At 45.8% G+C, this 20,550-nt stretch overlaps 1 protein-coding gene across 2 annotated transcripts in view; it reads left to right on the top strand.

Moving 5' to 3' along the window:
- The window catches only part of BRD3 (bromodomain containing 3), a 41,793-nt gene that overhangs the window by 4,695 nt on the left and 16,548 nt on the right, over positions 1-20,550 (top strand). Inside the window, exons 1-4 of one of the 2 annotated variants that reach the window (XM_042052101.1) lie at positions 1,359-1,466; positions 17,474-17,800; positions 18,434-18,571; positions 19,499-19,646. In XM_042052101.1, coding sequence (XP_041908035.1) covers positions 17,600-17,800; positions 18,434-18,571; positions 19,499-19,646 — 487 coding nt within the window. In that variant the 5' untranslated portion in view covers positions 1,359-1,466; positions 17,474-17,599. Of the gene's footprint in view, positions 1-1,358; positions 1,467-17,473; positions 17,801-18,433; positions 18,572-19,498; positions 19,647-20,550 lie in introns of those variants that run through there. The other variant, XM_042052102.1, reaches the window with a different exon arrangement.

The following is a 20,550-nucleotide window of genomic DNA, read 5'->3' as shown; positions in this document are numbered from 1 at the left end:
CAAATGTATCCAAGAGTGGTTGTGAGCGAGTTTCTGGTTCCTGAATTTGCAACAAGCCTTGAAGTTGAGTGCCAAAAAGCAATTTTTTGGGAGGGTTTGGTTAAGGCACGTGCACAACTTTGGTTCCATCCTGAGGCAGCTGCAAGCATGGCTAAGTGGAATTCTTTCAAGCCTGTATAACCTTTCTGATTATATCATACCTCTGGAGAAATTTCAGTCCCATTGGTCGTGTTTTTCTGAAGCTAATCTTCTGGAAATAAGGTCTTTTAGTAAAATTGCTTTCACCTTATGGTTATAATAAACTGACTTATTAATTGGCATCAGCATGTGGCTGTCTGAACCAGCAGCGTGGCAGCCTCTGCTGGCACACATGTCCACAGAGAAATCCCCTCATTCTGCTTTATTCCACATTGGCACTCAAATATTCCCCTCATTTATTTTCCAATAGTTCTATTTTTTTTTTTTTCTGCAGCAATTCAATCATTCTTTGGCTTATAACAATTTTTTCTTTTAACTTCTGTTTGCAGCTGTGGATTTGCTTCAGGGCATGGGCTGTGTGGGTCTGTTACTTGGAAGTGTTTGTAACAGTGCTGATGTTTGTTGATGCTTTTATGGTGGTGTGCTGGTAAAATTCACATTGTTTCTATTGTGTACATTAGATTAATTTCTGTTGTTTTCAGCAGTTGACAATGTTACGAAATGCACCAACCAGTGCAAACTACATCGGGCTGTGGGTTTTCTTGATGGACTTTTTTTGGCCGCTCACTACTCCAGCATGCATCGGCGGCGGGCTATTTTTATTGCAGCTCGTATTAGTTGTTGCGTAATAAATGCGAGAGCGCATTACCCAATGCAAACCGCGATTTAAAAAAAAACACACACACAAAAAAAAGGGGGCGAGAGCAGTTGTGATTTCCAGCTCGGCCTCCCGCAGCACGCGTGTCCCCGCGTGGCTCCCACGCGCGTTTCCAGCCGCACTTTTCAGGCTCTGGTCGTACCTTGGGAGCCGCGGAGGCGCGACGCGGACGGAAGGGGGAAGCCGGGATTTTCCCCGGCCATGTCTGCCCGGGGGACACCCGCCAGCCGCCACCTCCGCGCGGCTCCTCGTCGCGGCTCCCCCGCCCCGAGCCCCGCCAGGCGTTTCCCCCGCCGGGGACACCGCGTTGGGCGGCCCCGCCGCCCGCTGACCGGGGCATCACCCCTGCCGTTCCCGTCCCCTGCCCGCCGCTCCGGGGAGGGCGCGGGGGGCCGGGGGGGACCCGCCGGCTTCTGGGACTTGTAGTGCGGGCTGCGGCCGCCGCTTCTCCCCCGGCTCGGCCCGGGACTACGCTGCCCACATGGCCTTGCGCCCCGGCGCATGAGCGCTCGGGCGCTGTAGCGCATCTATTATACTGCCTTGCCGAGGATAAAAAGAAGAGCAACTGGAGGGACTCTAAGGCAAACGTTGCTGGAGCTGCCGGGGCAAAGTAATCTATTTAATCTTTCCCTTTATTTGTTAGATGCTTGGGCGTGCATTGCTAGCACTGGGTCATGGTTTCTGGAGGGAGGGGGGCCGGGGAAGAAGGGGGAGGAAAGCAAAACCCACTTGGGAAAGGCCAATGCTGATTTTTTTTATTTTTTTTTTTCCCTCCTCTCTTCTTCTGCTCCTTCTTGTTGCGAGAGCCCCGCGTCGCTCCCCGCGGCCCCGCAGCCTTTGTGCGCCGCCACAATTGTAACAAAGCGCGGCGGGGCTGGCTGCAGCCTGGCCATTGATTTCCTCCCGGCCCCGCCGCTCCTGCCCACCCTTTTCTTCTTCTTCTTCTTCTGCCGCTTCTTCTCCATCTTCTGCTCCCCCCTCCCCTTCTCGCCGAGCGCCCGAAGACGCCCCGGCCGGGCGCAGCCGCGGCCCCGCCGAGCCCCGCGCCCCAACGCAGGACGGGCTTTCTTTCTTTCTCTTCTCTTCTTTTTTTTTTTTTTTTTTTTTTTTGTTTTTCTTCTGCTTCCCCCTCTCTCGCTCGCTTTCCCTCGCTCTCTCTGCCCGCCATCTTTTGAAGGGGAAAATTAGGGGCGAGGAAAAGGAGGGCTGCAGGCGCTCTTGAAAACAAGGAAAAAAGAAAGAAAAAAAGAGGGAGGCAAGAGGGGGAAAAAAAAAAAAGAAAATTAAAAAAAATAGCGCGGAGGAAGCGGGAGGACTAGGCAGCCTCCAGCCCCCGGTGCCGGCGGTGCGCGGGTCCCCGGCTCCGCGTTTGTCGCGGCCGCGCTCGGGTGCGGGGCGCGGAGCGGAGCCCGGCGGCGGCCCCAGCCCTGGGCCAGCGCCCGCCTGCTCCGGCCATTTCCCCGGCCCCGCCGCTGGCTTGGGAGCTGGAAAAAGGTCTGAGCAGGCAGCGGATGATGGGCTGGAAAGTGCGCGTTTCGCGTGTTGTCCGTGTCCGCATGCATTTATTTGTGTATGTGTGTGTGTACCCAGCTGCTCCGCTCGTGTAAATATCCGGTGTTTACCAAACTTTTGCAAATAAATGGAAACCCAAGGGTTCGCTGCCTAAACTTGATATGCTTTCTAGGTGTAAAAAGAAACGCAGATGCGCAGATTTATATATAGAAGTGTCACGCTATAAATAATGCTACCGATAATAAAAGTAAAACTTCAAAACTCAGCCGTCCTTCTCCTCCGTTTATACTTCTTGTTTGGGTTTGGCACCTCCCTGGGCGCTGGGGATAGAGCATTATTTGTAGCCTGCTTGGTTTCACTTTCAAACAAAGCTGTAGTGTTCGGGTCGCGGGTCTGTGTGCGTCTTTACATGGTTGGGTCTTGCAGGGTGTTAATTCAGAACGTGTTTTCCTCCGGAATTGGCTTTTGACAACGTGGAGAATGCATTCTGTAAGGCTCGGGATAAATATTCTGCGACAGTCCCAGAGCATGGATGTTCCTTTCTGTTGATTTCTTCAGGAGTCCAAAGTTACTAAAATAAACTTGTTTGGATGAGCAAATATGATGGCTTCACTAATATTTCAAGCTTTTATATGTAGGTTTTGGGCTTTTTGTTTTGTTTTGGTTTTTTTTACATCTTAAGTTCCCTGACACTGGTAAATAATAGCAGGTTAGGAGTTGGCATAATTAGCAAAGCACACCTGCTGTTCCTTGCTGGGAATAGAGAAGCATGTTTTTAATATGCTTGTTAATATTTTTAACGTGTACAGTGTACGTGAGTGTGCTGGGGGGGTCAAATAAAACTGGAAGTTTAGTTTTAAAGCTGAAACTGATGTCTTTAGTTCACACAGTGCTAAGCCAAGGTATTAGAGGGGACTTGGTGCCTACCATATGTGCTGCAGGATCTGGGTGACAAGTGCAGAATAAATATGCATCGATCAAAACAAACAAGAAGTCCCCAAAGCAGTTTGGTTGCTTTACAAGCAAAAAAAAGCCATGATCTGTATTGCTTACAACTCCCCAACTGCTTGAGTGTTCTGTGAATGCAGGTCCTGCCTCCTGATCTGCAGATCACAGCCCTGGCAGACTGCTGGGTGGCTCACTTTTTTAGGACTGAAGTTTGGGGAGTTTTTTAATAATACCCTGGGAGGCTCCTGCTGAAACAGAGTAACTCCAGACCTCAAAGCCTTCCTTTTTGGAAAGAATAAATGCTAAGTTTGTGTATTTCTTTCTCTTTAGTCTGCACTGGATAAAAATACTCACTCCTGCTTATTTAGTGTTTTGAGACAGTGTTTAATAAAGGATTTGGGCAGGGGGTAACAGTCTTACACAATGTTCCACATAAGCTTGATTGCAATATTGTCTCTTCAGTGCTGAGACAGTAGCTATTCCAGTGAAAGACTTTTCAGTTGTAGTGACCTGTGCATGCAGAGTTTAAATTGAGAAAGAATGCACGTGCAATGTGAAGTGTCTGAGGGTTGTTTTCAAAACTGTCTCTGGAGTGTTAGGTCTCTTATCTTCAAATAAAAGCTAGGCTTCTGGAAATAAAACTGGTGTCGTTTAAGCACCAAAGTGCTTACAAAAACTTTAGTTCTTGTCGTTTAAAAAGTATTTAGAGGAAAAGCATGTTGAAGTCTGATGTTCCAGCTCAGCAAGCGTGCTGGGCAGCCTTGTCCTTGCACTATGTGTCTTTAAAGAAGGCTGATTTTGTTATTAGTCAGTGTCTGCAAATGCAAGTGTTTCTGTGGGCTTGGTAGCTGGTTGTTTCTTTGCTCTGCTGGGTACAATGACTTAAATCACAGTTCTTAATAATCTTGCAAAAGGCCTCTTTGCCGAGTTAAGAACTGTGTGTTTAAAACTCATCTCTTAAAACGGAGTGAGTCTAATGGGGGTTTTGGTATCCTCAAACCTCACTTGCAGGCCAGGGGTCCAGCCTGCCTGACCTGAGGGTCTCTCCCTGTGAGGCTGAAGGCAGTGCACACACACAGAGCAGTTTCCCCTGGGGAAGGCTGGGGCTTCCCAGAGTTTTCCCAGGAATGTCTTTTACTTGGTGCAAGTTCCGAACGATGCTGTTTAATGTTTACCTTTTCACTTCGAGGGGAGGCACTTGTGCAGTGGGGTGTGGGTTTCCAGCCAAGCCCTGCTGCACTCCTAGAATCTCACTCCTCCTCCCCGGGAGTAATCTGGGAGCCTGATCGCTCTTGTTGACAGCACAAACAACTCGGGAGTCAAATCCCTCTCCTCGGCAGCAGCTGAGTGATGTACTGAGCTCTCATATTTCAAAGGCTTAATTACTTTTACAAAATATATTACTGTGTCTCCTTTGGTAAGCTATCAGGTGCTTTCAGCACAGGCAGAACTACACTTTGCTAAATAAATGAACAAAGAGTGTTTTGCATCTCAGCGTTGTTGATTGTTTCTCTTTAATCCTGGTTGCTCTTTCTTTGCTAATTTGCAAAATTCATTAATCCACAGTGGGTTTCCCAATCATTACCATGAGCCATATGTTTTGTTTTGTTGGATGTGGTGTTGGTTTTTTGGGGGTTTGTTTTGTTTCATTTCAATTTGCTACATTTTTCTTCCGTAATAGCCCAGAACACCGTTGTGAGCAGCAGATTTCTGGGAGTTGGGAGGGAGGCATTGTATGCTGTGCTGCTCAGTGAGCTGTCAGGACATTTTGGAAGGATCTGTGCATCTCAAGCTTTTCTATTCCATACAATCTTACTGTGACATCGGGGTTGTTTTATCAGTGCTTGTTGGAGGTGAACAACTTTGTGTGGGGCAGCCTAACTCCTTAACCCACTTGTTGCTAAAGCCAGTGTTGGAAGGATGTAAATTCTTCTGGAGAGCAGTGCAGAAATTCTCTGTAATGTGCTGTGTTTGCTAGTAGTCCTTTTCCCATTCTTGATAAGATACTGACTGAAGAAACTACTCACCTCTGTTTTGGATTCCTTATGTACCTTTTCAGGCCTTGGTCTCTTTTCAGCAGATGTTGTCATATTTGGAAGTAGTTCAGCAGCATGGATAACCTGGTCAAAGGAGGTCTTTTTTCTTCTTTCCTGGGAGCAGGGCTCTCTCCTCTCTACCACCAAAGACAATCTGAGGTGAAATTTCTGTGCTTGAGGGACCAGTCTGGAACAAATTTCCCAGTCTGCGCTGATCCCATTTACTGTCAGACTATGAGATTTAGACTCAGGTGTGTTTGACACCGGTCTGCTTTGGGAATGATCCTGTTTGCTCCTGTCTTTCCTTTAAAGAGAGAGAGGCAGGGACAGGAAAGGATTGCTGCTCCACTCTAGAAGTTTACACTTGGAGAACTTTTCCTGACACAGCTGCACTGCCATCCATGCAGAGCATGCACTGACACAGATGTACAGGCAGAGATGTTCTTTATTGTGGCTGACTCTCCTGTTATAACCAAACCCTACTTGTATTGAAGAAAATGTACATTTTTCCTTCTGGTATTTTGTCTTTTCAACTGCTCAGCTTATCCTTGTGTAACATCACAGAGGGTGCTTCTTTGGAGATCTCCCTTTCTCAGAACCCATCGATATGGCCATGCTGAGATAAATCTGTTTTCTAAAACTCTCCTGGTCCATTGGTTTGGCTATAAGCAAGTGCAGAGTTTGCAGTCCAGAGCTTTTTGCTGGGAGGGGCTGTAGGATGTAGCTGCCTTTTTGCTTACCAAGGCTGGTTTAGGAACCGCGTTGTGCTGTGAGCTGTGGGGGAAAGTGATAATCTGAGCACGTGTGTGTGTAAGAATTGTCTGCGTTTAGTGGAGAATGCTGTTCCTTCCTGGAGAGCATTGCTTTTTGCTGTTCCTTCCTGGAGAGCATTGCTTTTTGCTGTTCCTTCCTGGAAAGCATTGCTTTTTGCTGTTCCTTCCTGGAGAGCATTGCTTTTTGCAGCTTTTCTGTTGCTGCTACAGTTCTCTTCAGGGTCTGTGACATAATGTTGAAGTGCAGCTCTTCAGTGAAGAAAGAGGGAATTTTCCTCCCACTTTTCCCTGGAGCAAGCGCTTGCCTGAGTGGGAGTGTTATGGATCAGCCAGTGTGCTGAAAGTGTGTTCCTTTCCTGGGCTGGAACAAGCCACATGGGAATCAATTGGGATACTTGTGTCCACCCTGTCGTGGTCATATTTCCTTTGACTTGAACTTCATCCATATGCAGGAGCTCTGAGCAGCTTAGGGCTTGCGTGCTCTAAGCCGTGGGTGCTCTCAGCAGGAGCTGTGCTGGGGAGGCTGAGCTCCTCCTGTCAGGAGCCTGTCCATCTGCCCTCAGCACTGGTCCCTGGGTGTCTGAGGCAGTAGGGAGCACCTTTCCCCCTTCTCCTGAATCAGCAGCCTCCCTTCCCTGCATAGGGAGGGGTGATAGATTTTAAGATCCAAATTTTTCCCCTTTCTCGAAGACCGTTCGGGGATTTAATTCAAACTCACAAACTTGGAGAGTGGAAACTGCTTTGATGCTGTCTGAGGGAGCAACAGCAGCTTAACTATCACAGTTTGTTCACACCTCAGCTGACCTGGAACTTCCTTGCAAAGCTGAGCAAGTTTATGGATCTACCCAACCTTAGCAAAATCACTTTTCATCGGAAGTAGTAGACCCCATAGAGCCTTTTGTACTTGTGTGGCTGTGTTTGCTTTCAGTTGACACACGGAGTTGTTCTGGGACAATGTGCTTGTTCAAACACAGGGCACTTCAATTGGTTTGGAAACAGATAAAGCCGAGCTGGTGGGAGTGTGCACAGGGGATGAGTGGTGGTCTTAAATGGGAGGGTGACTGGTGTAACAAGTGACTGCTCTGCCTGCAAAGCTGCAATAATTCCCGTGGTGTGTGGGGGCTCTTACTCTGCCCCATTAGCAGGTCTAATGTTACTGTGGCTCAGCTAACAAGCAGTATATTTATGTCATGGTAATTCAATCCCTTTCATTTCATCCTTCAACCCCTTAAACTGACTTTATTGTCATGTATCGATTTTGGGTGGACTTTGCATGGGAAAGGTGCAGTGCTGAATTTGTAAACCCAGAGCATGATTTAAACCAGTGGCAGCTCATCCATTTTTACTACCCTTGTAATGCTTTTTGTCCTGAAATTAATCAGTTTTCAAAATAGTAACTTTAGTAATTTAAATACATAAAAACAAATCTAAAAGTTAAGTAGGAGAAAGCATTGGAGCACAAGAACTGTGCCAAGGTAGGTTGCTGATGAAGATATTTTCTCTAATGAATCACTTTGGTTCTGCTCTCTACAGTGAAATGCTTCAAACAAGTTAACAGACGGATCTGGGTCTGTTTATTAGAAGTCTGTCAATGTTTGCATGGAGCTGCCCCTAAGGAGAACATCTGTAGCACTTGGAAATCATATTAATAATGCTGATATATGGCCTTGCAGAACTGGTGGTATAAGGGAGAATTGCAGTGTAGGTTATTAGCTACACAGAGCAGGAAACAACCCTTTAAATAGGTAATACAGAGGAATTAAGTGCTATTTGCAAGGGCTCTGTATTTTATACTTTGCTCAGAGTACTTTCTGTACTTAGTTTCATTAAGAGGAGGTAATCTTCCTGTTCATGTAGCCTCTTAAACTCAGCTGGAAGTGGAATTTGACTGTATCTAAACCCCCCTCCCTAACAGGTGTTAGGACTTTTTGGGTGTTGTGGTTTATCTTTTAGAAATATGTTTAAAGAGCGCTGCAGTGTGGGCAGAGGGATAAAGCAGATGGCAGTTTTAGCTTTGCACTTTCTTCCAATGACAAGGAGTGTTGTGCTTAGTAAAGAAGTTGTTTCCAGAAACCCTGGTGTTGGTATTTGAACATCCTGTAAATACAGGTTCCTTTGTGCTCTTGCTTCTTTTTTTTTTTCTTTTTTTAAAATTTGGGGCCCCTGTAATACTGAGAAGGAGTTAGTCTATAAATGTGTGGGAAAAGGCTAATGACTTCAATTGCAGATGGCAGTGGAAATACCGATATCCCCGTTTTCCAAGTGGGGCATAACAAGCCTGCAGCCTGGGGTGTGAGAACTGTCAGCAGGCTGGTTTGTAGCGGGGGTTTTTGTAATTCTGTGCAGGTACAGCAAACGCTCAGAGATGCTCTGCCCAGCAGGGAAGTAGTTTGAGCTCTTGTGGTTTTTTCTTTCCTTTTTTTAGCCTTTTCTTCAAAAAGCTTTGTGTCCAATAATCTCTCTTTTTGGAAATCAAAGTGCAGAAAAAGAAACAATCGTGACAAAACCTGTTGTGGAAAGGCTCTGTGCCATTTATTCACTGTATGCTGAATCAAACAGAGCGAGTTTGAGGGTTTTCCTTATGCTGTAAAAGTATACAGAGCACTGTATGCTGATTAAAAAGGGGAAGGGCTGACTTTTTCAGGACGCAAATGTTTAACTGTGCAGATCACATCCTTTAAAAAGCAGAAAACAAGGGTGTAGATGTACAGTAATCCCATTAGGAGTTCTGGACCCTGTGTGGGTGTTGCCACGTTCTGCATTACTGGGTGTACCTAAATGCTGCTGCTGTGCACGTATTGGCTGAAACTTGGGTCAGGGCCAGAGTGTGGGGGGGGTTTTGTTCTTATTTCAGTTAGCTTGGTTGTTTTTTAATAATTTAACTGAAATATGGTGTGTTGACCTGAAATTGGCAAAAGTGTTTGCTGGAGTCACAGGATGAATTGTCAGGAGTGTCACTTGTTGGACAAATCATGCTTTGGAGAAGGAATAGGAGAAACATGGGAAATCGGGAGACAGAGCCTCAAAGGAGATGGGTTATGGTGCTTTAGGCTGTAGTTCAGAAAAGCAGACTGGGTGTGATCCAGCATTTAACAGCAGCCTGTGGTCAATCACATTTTCAAACTGCACAAAATAGGGAGCTTTCACTTCTGTCTCCTCACTCCCTTCATCCCTCCTTTCTTTTCCTGACTTTGTTTCTGTTTTGCTTTCTCCCAGAGGGTGTCAGTTAGCTGCCTGTTTCCTCTTGCAGTTTATCTGCTCAGTAGTGTTTATATCTGTTTCTATCCACCAATTTTGTTTCCTGAAGGAATACAAGCAGAACCAGCCCCAGGCTGACTTCTGCTGAAGCCACTGGGTATCAGGTTAAGACTATTCAGCATTATCATCCAGTACTAAAATGATTAACAGCCTCAGCCTGCTGCTTGTCACTGGGGTGGAGTGTCCGGGATGGACCTGTTGCTCCTGCACTTTTAGCTGGGTGGTTTCTTCTCAACAGCTCTCAGCAAGTGAGATTTTCTGCTTTTGCTCCATGTGCTGTGGCAGCTCCATTGTGTGATGGCTGGGCAAGCAGGAATTCAGAGATTCCCTGCCCCTGAGATCTGTTACAAGCAAGTTCAGGCTGAAGGAACATCAGCTTGTCACACAGTTTGTCTCCCACTTTCAGAGCAGTTGGTGATGCTGACAGGAAGGATGCTTAGAAAGGGTGAGAGTGGTTCAAACCAAAGCAAAGAAATGGATTTGTAGTTCTGGTTGTTCTTGGAGTATGGATTTGAATGCGAAAACAGGGGTGAGTAGAGGTGGAGCAGTAGATTTGGTCCTTCTGTGAAGCTTAAAGCGATAGTAATTCCAGAAACACAGAGAGGTGGAATAACAAAGAAGGCATCCAGCAGACAGCATTTGTGCCAGTTCTGAATTTGCAGAATTGCCCAGCCTACAGAAGTTGTGACTGAGTCTGTGGAGTCTTTTGCCATGTCCATCAGCAAGGCTTGAATTTGGGAGCACCAAACTTTTTTTCCCCTCCTTGGCCAACTTTCCTGTAAACATGGAGATTCCTCTTCTTGATTAGGTTGCGATTTCTTTTTGTGCCGTTTTAGGAAACGTGATGGAAGAGAACAGGATCTCCATGCTCCTGCACCCCTTGCCCTTGTGCAGTGGGATTTCTCTGGCTAGGATCCCATTCTGCAGCATTGCTGCAGGGAGAGGATGCTTCTCCAGGGCTGGGTGGCACTGACCTCCCCCAGCTCTCACAGCTGTTGAAACTGAGACAGTGTCAGCACCCACGTCTGATCAGTCTGACAAGAATCTCCAGGCCCAGATATGCAGCACTGAACCTCCATTGTCATTTTACCTCTCTATAACAGGCAGCTGGAAAAGGAATTGACTCAGAGAAACCACAAAGTGTGGCGAGCTTAAGTTTGTTCCTCTCTGTGCTTAAATCTTCCTTAGAAAGAGGTTTATCTTGATTGACCAATTAGTTGTACCTTGCAGGTGATAAGTCTGCAAAACCCTCTGTGGTGAGGTGCTGAGCCACAGAGACCTTGCAGCTTATTGAGAGGGGAAAGTTGCTGAGCACTTTGCAGGATCAGGCTTGAAGTGGTTCCTCAATCCCAGAGGACTGGGCTGCTGGCTGTGTTGTGGTTTGTTCTGTACTTCCAGAGTGCCCTCAGCCAAGTTCCTGCCTCCCCGAGCTCTCCTGCCCCCCCATCCTGCTCCTGACATGTTGAGAGTGTGGATGGTATGTGGCCATGTGCCAGCACCTTCCCAGCACTTCCTTTTTGCCTGATGTCCCAGGCTGCAGGGCTGCTGCTGCACGTGGGCTTTTGGGGGACTGCAGCCACCCCTACAAATGGTAGAAGTTGCCAAATAAGTGTGCAGTGCACTGGATAAGAGAGGGAATCTGCTCTGAAGCAGGATCTTTTCCGTGTAACTTTTGGGTGTCTGGTTTCTCCCTGGCTCTGCCCTCCATTAGGTGTTGTGGGTTCAGCCCTGTGGGTCACACAAGGTAATTCCATTGCATCTCCACCTTGCCCCTCTGGGGAAAAATGGCATGAGCAGAGTCTGCCCAGACATGTGGTTATCCCAAACACTTCACTTGCTATGCCAAATCTTTCTTATGTAAAAACCCAACAATTTTTTTTCTATTGCCATAAAGGTGTAATTTGTGTATCTTGTGAGAGGCACAACCACGAGCATTTTCCTGTAAAGCACCTACTCATTCCCATCCTGTTGATTTGGATGTGCAAGCCACCAGCTGCTCCAAGTACTCTGGAACCTGTTCATAGATCTTATTTATTACAGCTAAGCATTTGTTAACTTTTTCATGATAGGCCACCCAGTTAATTTGCTGAAGTACCTCCTGGCTGATTTTTTGCAAGTGCAGTTCAGCTTATCTCAGTCCAGACCTTACTGCGGAGTCAGGTCTCAAAGCTGGATAAATTCCTTCAGTCAGGAATCCAACACAGAGCAAGCTCTGTACCCACTCACTTCTCCTTCCTCCTGTAGCCTTTTTAACAAAACTCTGTAACTCAGGAGCTTGTACAAAACCAACATAGTCTGAGTTGAAATTTGCTGCCTCCATGTTTCCAGGGGACCACAAAAAGCAGGCCTGGAAGAGATGTCCAGAGGTCATTCTGTCTTCCCCAATGCAAAGAAAGGTCAACCGTGCCTAATTCATTACTGAGATTCTTAAAACTGTTTTTAAAACCAAATTCGAAGCTATGAAAATGAACTTGGTTTAGTGAGAAACATCACCCCTGCACTTGAAACTGCAACCTTTAGAAAGCAGTCAAGCCCCATTTGATTTCTGTGTGACATGCAGCTAAATTCCTGCTCAGACTTGATCAGAAGGTGCTTCCTGTGGCATTGGTGACTTGGAGGAGAGAAATACTCTGGCTTCTGATTATCAGAAAGTCCATCACTTTATTTGAGGTGCCTAAGTGTTCATAAGTCTCCAGTGCTTTTATTAAAGTGACTTTCGGGTACTTCTGGGTTTGAAGTCAGCTTGTCAGAGATCTTACAGCAGCGTGATTTGCAGGGAGCACTGAGTAGGCATCAAAACTGAAGACCCTTGAAATTACCGGTTACTCCTGGCTGATTCCTACCTACTGGTTAGGAACCCACAGGCTCCTTACTAAGGAAACACCTGCTCTTATAATAGCCAAGGAGAGACCAAGGGTGGGAAAGTCATCTGCATAATCTGATGAGCATTAAACCAACCAAGTCAAAAGCCAAGGAACTGACTTAATCTGCTGTGATCTTTTCCCCTCCCTCATGCAGAGGTGAGCTCAGGACACAGTTGCATCTCCCAGTCTCAGGATGTTATTAGGGCGGTGCTCAAATAATATGCATGAAAAGCAAATCTCTGATGTGTGGAATTAATGATTTGGGAGACAGCAAGGATGGCTGAATGGACTTTCAGAGTGCTGCAGTGTGCCATAGGGGCACCACAAGCCAAATTCCCAGCTCCTGCAGTGAAGCCGAGTGTAAATGCCTCATCCTGGTGTCTTGAGGGGGTGGCAGATTGTGTGTAGTGTGTCTGTCTGTCAGGCCAGGGCTGGCTGATAAAGCAACTCGTCTGCCTCAAGTCTTGCTCTCAAATTGCACATCCCTTGAGTTTAAAGACAACATCCCTGCCGACATGTTAGTAGGTACTGAGAGCTGCCTGAAGTTGTTTCTGTGTGGGGCTGGGAAGGGAAAGGAAGGAAAAGGAGGCATCCACCAGGTTTATTTCCTTCTGAGGAGACTAGAGGAGTGCTGGTGTAGCCCTTACTTTCCACAGCCATAGAATGAAATGGGTACAACTCTCATTAATAACCTTATCTGACTTGGAGGTTGTATGGAGGTTTAGTAGTGCTAAACCTCTCCTGCAGAGAGAGTCTGAGCAAGACAACCAAGGTTGGGCTGCTCCTCTGACCAAAATTCCAACTGTTGGGAAAAAACAGACTGAGAATCTGCTTTGGAGGCTGCAAGGAGCCGATGTGGGGAAGCAATGCTTGGAGCAGCAGCTTGGAGGACACTGCTCTGACTGCCCAGCTGTCAAATTTTGGGTCCGGCTGCTGACTGGGTGGCTCTGGGCAAGTCACCTCACCGTGGTGTAAAGTGTGAGTTGAGAGCAGCAGCCCTTGGAGGAAGGAACAGGGCTTTGTGTGTGCAGAGGGTGAAGTACCAAGGGACCTTGGTCTGTGCCCAGCCTCTGTGTGCTACTGTAATGTAAATAATAACGTGCAGATAACAACGAGGTCAAGGAACATCTCTCAGACATGATAATTTTCCCTGATGGGAAGATTTATGTGGCTGTTTCTGGCTGGGCTGGAATTGTGCCAGATTTTGATCAGTGTCCAAGTAACCACGCAGAAATACTCTACCGGGGGGGGGAAAAACCAAGGAGTTGTTGGACTGCCAGGCTGACATAAAGCTTGCTGTAACTTTGCAATCAAAACAAACACCATCGGGTCCTGCACGGGAGCAAAGCATCCGTTAAATGTTGGGCACTGCCAAAGGAAGTGGCAGAGCCGTTGGCTGGAGCAGCAGGAGTGCTGGCACCCTGCACGCTTCATGGGGCTTCAGAGCTGCTTTTAAAATAGTCCCCACCACTGCAGACAGTAAAATGTTATCCTGCTAGTGCAGGGAATTATTTACATGTTTTCTCCGTGCCAACTGTCTCTCCACTGACTGACCCCATGCGAGAGACTCAATGGAAGAAAAGTTTTTAAAAAAAGAATTCATCCAATCTAGCTGGATTTTTCGATGCCTGGTTTGCCACACTGAGGTTGCAACTTAGCACAAAAGGGCTTAAACTCCAGAGAAGCAAGGTTTCTTTGAGGTTTTGGGTTTTGCTTTTAATTACTATCTCAGACTAAATAAGAACGAGAAGTGTTCGCTCTTCATGTATGACAGCACTTAAGGGTGTATTTTAAATTTGCAATATCAAAACTACTTGTGCAGACAGAGAAATCAAGAACAGCTCCTGCTACTTGAACATTACAGGCCTGAGGAACAGGATAAGTGGTGATTTAAAAATTAAAATTTAAGAAGTTACTACTGCAGGGCTAAGAGAAGTCTCACCTTAGCCCCTCACTGGAAGGTGCACACGATGTCTGGTTTTGGTAGTCTTTGCTCCAGGCTAGTACAGTACCTCGAACAGTGATGTCCTGGGTCACTGTCCCTAGTAGTTGAAATATTTATTGATACCAGTGCAGTTTTGGTAGGTGCTGGAGAGCTTAGACAAGAGCTGTGTAGTTCAGTTCTGCCTGTAGTTATGGGACAATTTGTAGAAGCTTGCTTGTCTTTTGTCTGTGGATCTACTAAAGTGTCCTCTTGGATGATTTGTCTGGCAATTTGGGATGTCAGATGGTCAGGGCCCTCACTTGCCTCAATAAATGATGTCTCACATGGAATAGATTTCTCAGGCATTAATTTATCTTTGATTCAAAGTCATTGCCTTTTGGACATTTTCAAAGCATTTTCACCCTCATCTTCCAGATTCCTCGTAATCCTGCTTTTTACATTCTTAAAAATGATACCATTTTGAATCTTTAAAGGTAAAGGAATGGCTGTAGAAACAAATTTTTAGTTTTGAAGATTACAAAGTGATCCAGTATCAAAGCAGCTTCCCCAGCAAAGGGTGAGGAAGCTGCTGGACCAAGAGTTAAAGGTGCAGTGAGGCACAGGCACATGAAAGCTTTATTTATGGCAGGACAGTACTTCCAGTGCTGCCAGACAGTCCAGGTAGCTATTTCTGTCTTCTGCAGGATCCAGCAGTTCAATGCCAGTGCTGCTGGGAGGTTTGTAGCCACTTTTGGGTGTAAAAACCAGTGAGGTGGAGCATGGAAATTAAAGAGGAGCAAGGAACTGACCAAGTTGGCTGTCATGGTTCTGCCCTTCCTTCTTTTGGTAATGTTCTTAATTAAAATCCTTTCTGAGTTGTGTCACTGATGACTGTTCCATCATTTATGTAGACTGTACAAGCCTTGTTTAAGCTCAAGGATCAGAATGGCCTTGTGGAGAGGCAGTGCCTGTCCCAGAGAGTTTTCTCTGCTGGGTGGGGACAGAAAAGAGCTCCCACTATCTCCATGGCACAGATGAGGAGCTGTGGGGTGAAGATTCTGAAAGCCTTGGCTAAGGTCAGGGAGAAAGTCTGAGAGAGGTAGGAGCTATGGATCTGTGGTTTGTTGAATTACAGTTCTGGGATTTAATACAAATTAATTAAAAATCCTTATCAAATTGGAATTTGAGAGGTAGGACATCAGAAAATTCAAATGAAAAGAGAATCATATTTAGCCTCAGGTTATTTAAAGGGAAGACTTAAGTTATACTGCATAGTTTCAAACTTGTGACCCAAATGCTCACTAGCAGTAGGAATTGTTCTCTGTGGGTGTTTTATTTCCCCTCAATCCTTGCACTGGATTCAGTTTGTTAATCAAGAAGACAACGAACAAAATGCTTCAGTGGTGGTCACCAGGGGCCTGCAGCCAGCATTGCAGGCTCTGGGATGATGGATGTTGCTCAGAAACCTGAATCCATGCAGGGAGCTCCCCAGAAGGAGACTGAGTGAAACTTCCTAATTATCTTTTTGTTGTTGTTTTTAATTCTTTGTCTATTTATCCCCCTTGATCTGAAGATTGAATTTTGCAATATTTCTGCTGCTGCTTTGACTTGATGGAACACCAGGAGAAAATGCTTCCCCAGTGTCTTCCAAATCTGAAATCCCAAGTAACATTCTAGTTTCGAAATCCCTTGTCCAGAGGATGCCAGCGGCTCTTTTGTCTGCTTGGTGATCACCCTGCCTGTCACCAGCAGCATGATCAGATGAGAGACCATCCTTTTTGAACTAAGCTGGGCTCCTGAGTTATCAAAGAACAGGGACCAGAAGCCTGGTTCTGGATCTATACTTAAATCCGTGGCACAAGAGAGTCCTGCAGTCATTTTTCTACATCCTTGGAGTATAGTGGGTGTTGTGAACAAATGGTGGCACCATCATAACTGGACTTGCACAAATAATCACATGTATTCACACAGGGGTCTGGGTTAGGTTTTTAACAGTTCCCTCCCTCTACGCTGCAGATCTATTTGTTTGTGCATAGCTATTTTGGTAAAATTTCCCCAAGTTAGGTATGTGTTTACTTTTTGCCTTCATCTAATCAGCAGCTCACAGGGTAAGTTGATGTTCTATATTTAGTCCAGATATTCAGTAGAGATGATTAGGGCTGTATCAAAGCAGAGGTTTTTGAGTTTTTCCTAGGATGTCTCTCTGCTTTTTCCTTCCTGTGTTGCTGTAGCTTCTGTCCTTGCTCGTGTTTCTCTGTTCAACCAAGAAGCATATGTCAGAGTATTTGTATGGTTTTCTAAGCGTATTTGAAATAATTTGCCTCTAGAAAGTGATTGTGGTCTGTTTGCCGTGAGAAGAGTAGCTGCAGTCCTGATGTGAGTTGAAATATCCAATGTTTATGGAAGATGACATAGCAAAGCTGTTTACCATATGCTACACAAGGCACAGTGATACTGGGCTATTTTTACCTCTGCAGTTTGCAGGGGAAAACCAGAATACAATAATGCAATTTATGTATTCTCCTCTGTTTCAAATGTGCCTTTGAAAGAGAACATGACAGCACTCTCTGAACCAGGTCATGGGTATAACACCAGTTATTATTTGAGCCTGGATCTCAAAACCGTGGTACAAAACTGGGCTCAAAACCACTCAGGTGCATGCAGTAAGAGGCAGAATAAGACATTTATGAGATTCAAAGCGCAGATCACTTCAAGTTAGGCTGTTTGTGGTGACACCTTTCATTCACAGCAGTTCACAGCATCTTCCTCTGCCCCTTCTTGCATTTCCCTGGATCGAGGTCCTCTGGCAGCTGTCGTCTGCTCTTCGTTATGGGATTTCAGACTACCCATTGCACCAGAGCAGAGCCTTGTGAGCTGACTCAGTGCCAGGCAGCATGGGTCTCGAGACAATGCAGTTCAGTTTACATGGAGCTGGAAGCTATGGATTTAGCAGCTTGCATCAGTGCGTTCATGGAAGTCTGCATTACATCTTAACTGTATTCCCTGACCATATTCTTAGGTTGCCCTGAGTGTTTTCTTGACATGAAGATGCTCTCTGAGCCAGCTAAGGCAAGAACTAGTCCCATGAAGTTTGCCATCTCTCTGCAGGCTTTGAATTTGGGAATTGCTGTTCCACTGTCTCTCAGGTCTTGAACTGTGCCCATCAAGATAAACTGTGTTTCAGGCATGCAGCCCATGGGGTAAAGAGCCTGAGTTTGAGTACTGTCCATAGAAGAAGTGTCTCAATCTGCCTGCTTCAAAAATCCATATTTACACCCTATTCTCTCTCTCTCTCTCTCCAGTTTGCTCTAGGTTGTATGGTTGCACCCTGGAAATGGGATGTCAGTCCCATTCAGGGAGCATAAAGGAAGAGAGAACACCTCCCCGTTGCTGCTGCAGTGACAGCGAGTGAGAGCCCGAGCAGGAAGATGTCGACGGTCACGTCAGCGATCCAGGCTCCTCAGGGCCCTGTGAATCCGCCGCCTCCGGAGGTGACTAATCCCAATAAACCTGGCCGGAAGACCAACCAACTGCAATATATGCAAAATGTTGTGGTGAAGACCTTGTGGAAGCATCAGTTTGCTTGGCCTTTCTACCAGCCTGTTGATGCAATTAAACTGAATTTGCCGGTACGTACCTGTCACCTTCTCAGTGGTGCCTTCCTAGGAAGCTTTGTGGTTTTGGGATCAGTTTTTGGGATTGCTTAGAGTGGAAATATTGGTGCCTGGGATGGTGTTGGGCTCAGCCAGTGGCTTCATGTGCAGTAAGAGAAGCTTTAGTTCTCTAATCCAGAACAAGAAAATGACACTGCACAGCCCTGCAGCATCCCCAGACTAATCACAGCCTCTGCAGGTGCTCCAGACCAGCCCAGGGAGAAACTGGGTTAACAGGTGGAAACCTTTTAAAGGCCTAAATGCTCTTAAAATAAGAGACTGAAACTTTGAGCACAGTTTTAGCCAGCTCTGATAAACTTCTGTAAGTGCCAGAGGCAGCTTTTTAAAAAGGGAGGCAGAAATGCTGATTCCCAGCATGAAGGTTGTGTGCTTTGGAGTCAGGTTCATAATAATGGTAAGACTAAAAAGATACAAATTAGAAAACAAATTAATATATATTTTTACATTTACAATTTCCACAAAATTTCGGTGGTGTTTTTTAGGAGGGGGGATGAGGAGAAAGCAGGGATTAGAGGGAGACGTGAACAAAATCACATTAGAGGGAGATGTGACTCAGGAGATGTAACATCTTTCCTTTTTTTCCAACAGGATTATCACAAAATAATAAAAAACCCCATGGACATGGGGACGATCAAGAAGCGTCTGGAACACAACTATTACTGGAGTGCCAGTGAATGTATGCAGGATTTCAACACCATGTTTACAAACTGTTACATTTATAACAAGGTAAAAAAGACCAGAAGAGGCTTTAGAAAAGACCCCCCTACCCCTGTTACTGTGCAGGTTTTGAACAGGGTCAGCTCCGGGCCCTCCTTGCAAGAATTTGAAATGCCACTAATTGCAGCCATGTTACTTGAAATGCACAAAGCTGTCTTTGTGCTGCCTCTTTCTTCCCCCAGACTAGTTAAAATGGCAAATATGCCTTTTAATTATAGGTAGATTTCTGTTCTGGGGTTATGCAGCAAGTTTTTACTCCTTTTATTTTCAGTTAGGAGTTCTCTGGGACGAGCTGTACTTTATGCAGCGCTCTGCAGGTGTTTGGAGGTGCTTTGGTGCTGTGTGTTACTGTCTGGCACTAAATAGTATCTGTTAGCAGCAGAAAGGAGTTCAGGAATCATAACTCTGTTCTTTGACTCTGTGTCCATATATATGTTCATACTTACACACATTTAGATTGCTTATTATTATTATTATTACTACTATTAGTATTTTGGGTTTGGCTTGTTTGCTGTTTTGTTAGGTTGTTTGTCATCACTGACCCTGACTGGAGAACAGCTGAAATAAACTAATTAATTAGTTTGAGCCACAGAATGTGTGTTTAGACTCTTCCCTTAGACCTGCTGGCAAGCAGGGAAGGACAGCTCATCCGTTCCAGTTTGCTGCTTCCACACTGCTGCACAGGATGCTGGTTTATCAGGCTCCTACCGAAGTCCTGATAATTCTCTGGATGCAGCACACTTAGGAGCTGTAATAATTGCATGCTAGAGCAGGAGAGTGGCAAGCAGGGAGGGAGAAGAGCTAATCTGTTTATTGTCAGAGTTTGAATATCATAATTTATTTGAAGGGCATCAGTGTTTTCTAAGCCTGATCTTCAACCTCGCTGCTTCAGATACATGAATGATACAACAAAGGCTCATATTCTTCTTTGTGCAGCCCACAGATGACATTGTTCTCATGGCCCAAGCCCTGGAGAAGATATTTCTGCAGAAGGTTGCCCAGATGCCTCAGGAGGAGGTGGAATTGCTACCCCCAGTTCCTAAAGGCAAAGGTCGCAAACCCTCAGCGGGCACACAGAGCGCAGGTACGGACCCCATCCAGGGACAGGGAATGTTGGGAGCTGTTCCCGAGGCCTGACCCACCTTCCAAGCTGCTGGACTTTTCAGATGGTGAAGAGGCTGGGAAGGGAGAGCGTGGTCTCACAGTTAAAGCCGTGAGGAGGAAGGTGTGAGATGCCTGGGTGATGTTCACTCAGGGTTTCAGGGCTCGTCTGTCTCAAGGCCACTCTGCATTTGCCACACAGATCTTGCCGTCTGTGCCTTGCCCATCCATGCAGCACTTCAGTGAGGGAGGGCAGTGCTGTTGCTTCTCTATGCAAAGAAGAAACCAAGGCAAGAAAAGACAAGGTAGTCAGAAATGCCAGTTTGCTGCCAGTGCCAGACCATGGCATGGAAAGTCTTTACAGATTCGGGTTTATACAGCTCACCCTGGGTCCTGGCAGAAATCTGACACAGCAGAGACTTGGACTCAAATTTTGCTAATCCCCTAAACCCTGTATACTTTTCTTTTGCATGCATGGTTACAACATCATAGAATTAAAGGATTTATTAAGCCATTGCAAAAGGCTATGTAGACCATTGCATATCAGTGGAAACTAAGTTTAGTTCAGCTTACCTAGAACTGATTGTAAATGGATTTAGGACTAAAATGTCCAAGCATGCTAAAACAGTTCATAAAGGAGCTTGTGTGGGCTGAGTTAAATGATTGCAGGGTTGTTTTTTTTTCTCTAAACAAGGTCTGATTGTTGCTCTGGGAAAGTCAATTGTTCCTCTGTTTTCCCACATTTCAGGTGCTAAATGGGGCTATAACTCTATCCAAGCTCAGAGAAATTAATAATGATGTATCTTTTCAACATCCTTTGATAAAACATAGAAAAAGGACTGCTGCTCTGGTTATTGGGTAGTAGGTTTGTCTCCCTTTAATGTTAC

This window comes from Corvus kubaryi, unplaced genomic scaffold (assembly GCF_017639235.1).
Source record: "Corvus kubaryi isolate FWS band 111438036 unplaced genomic scaffold, C.kubaryi_AGA036_p1.0 78, whole genome shotgun sequence".
NCBI classification, from domain to species: Eukaryota; Metazoa; Chordata; class Aves; order Passeriformes; family Corvidae; genus Corvus; species Corvus kubaryi.
Note: the sequence above shows the minus strand (reverse complement) of the source record. Positions and strands in the feature narration are given on the sequence as shown.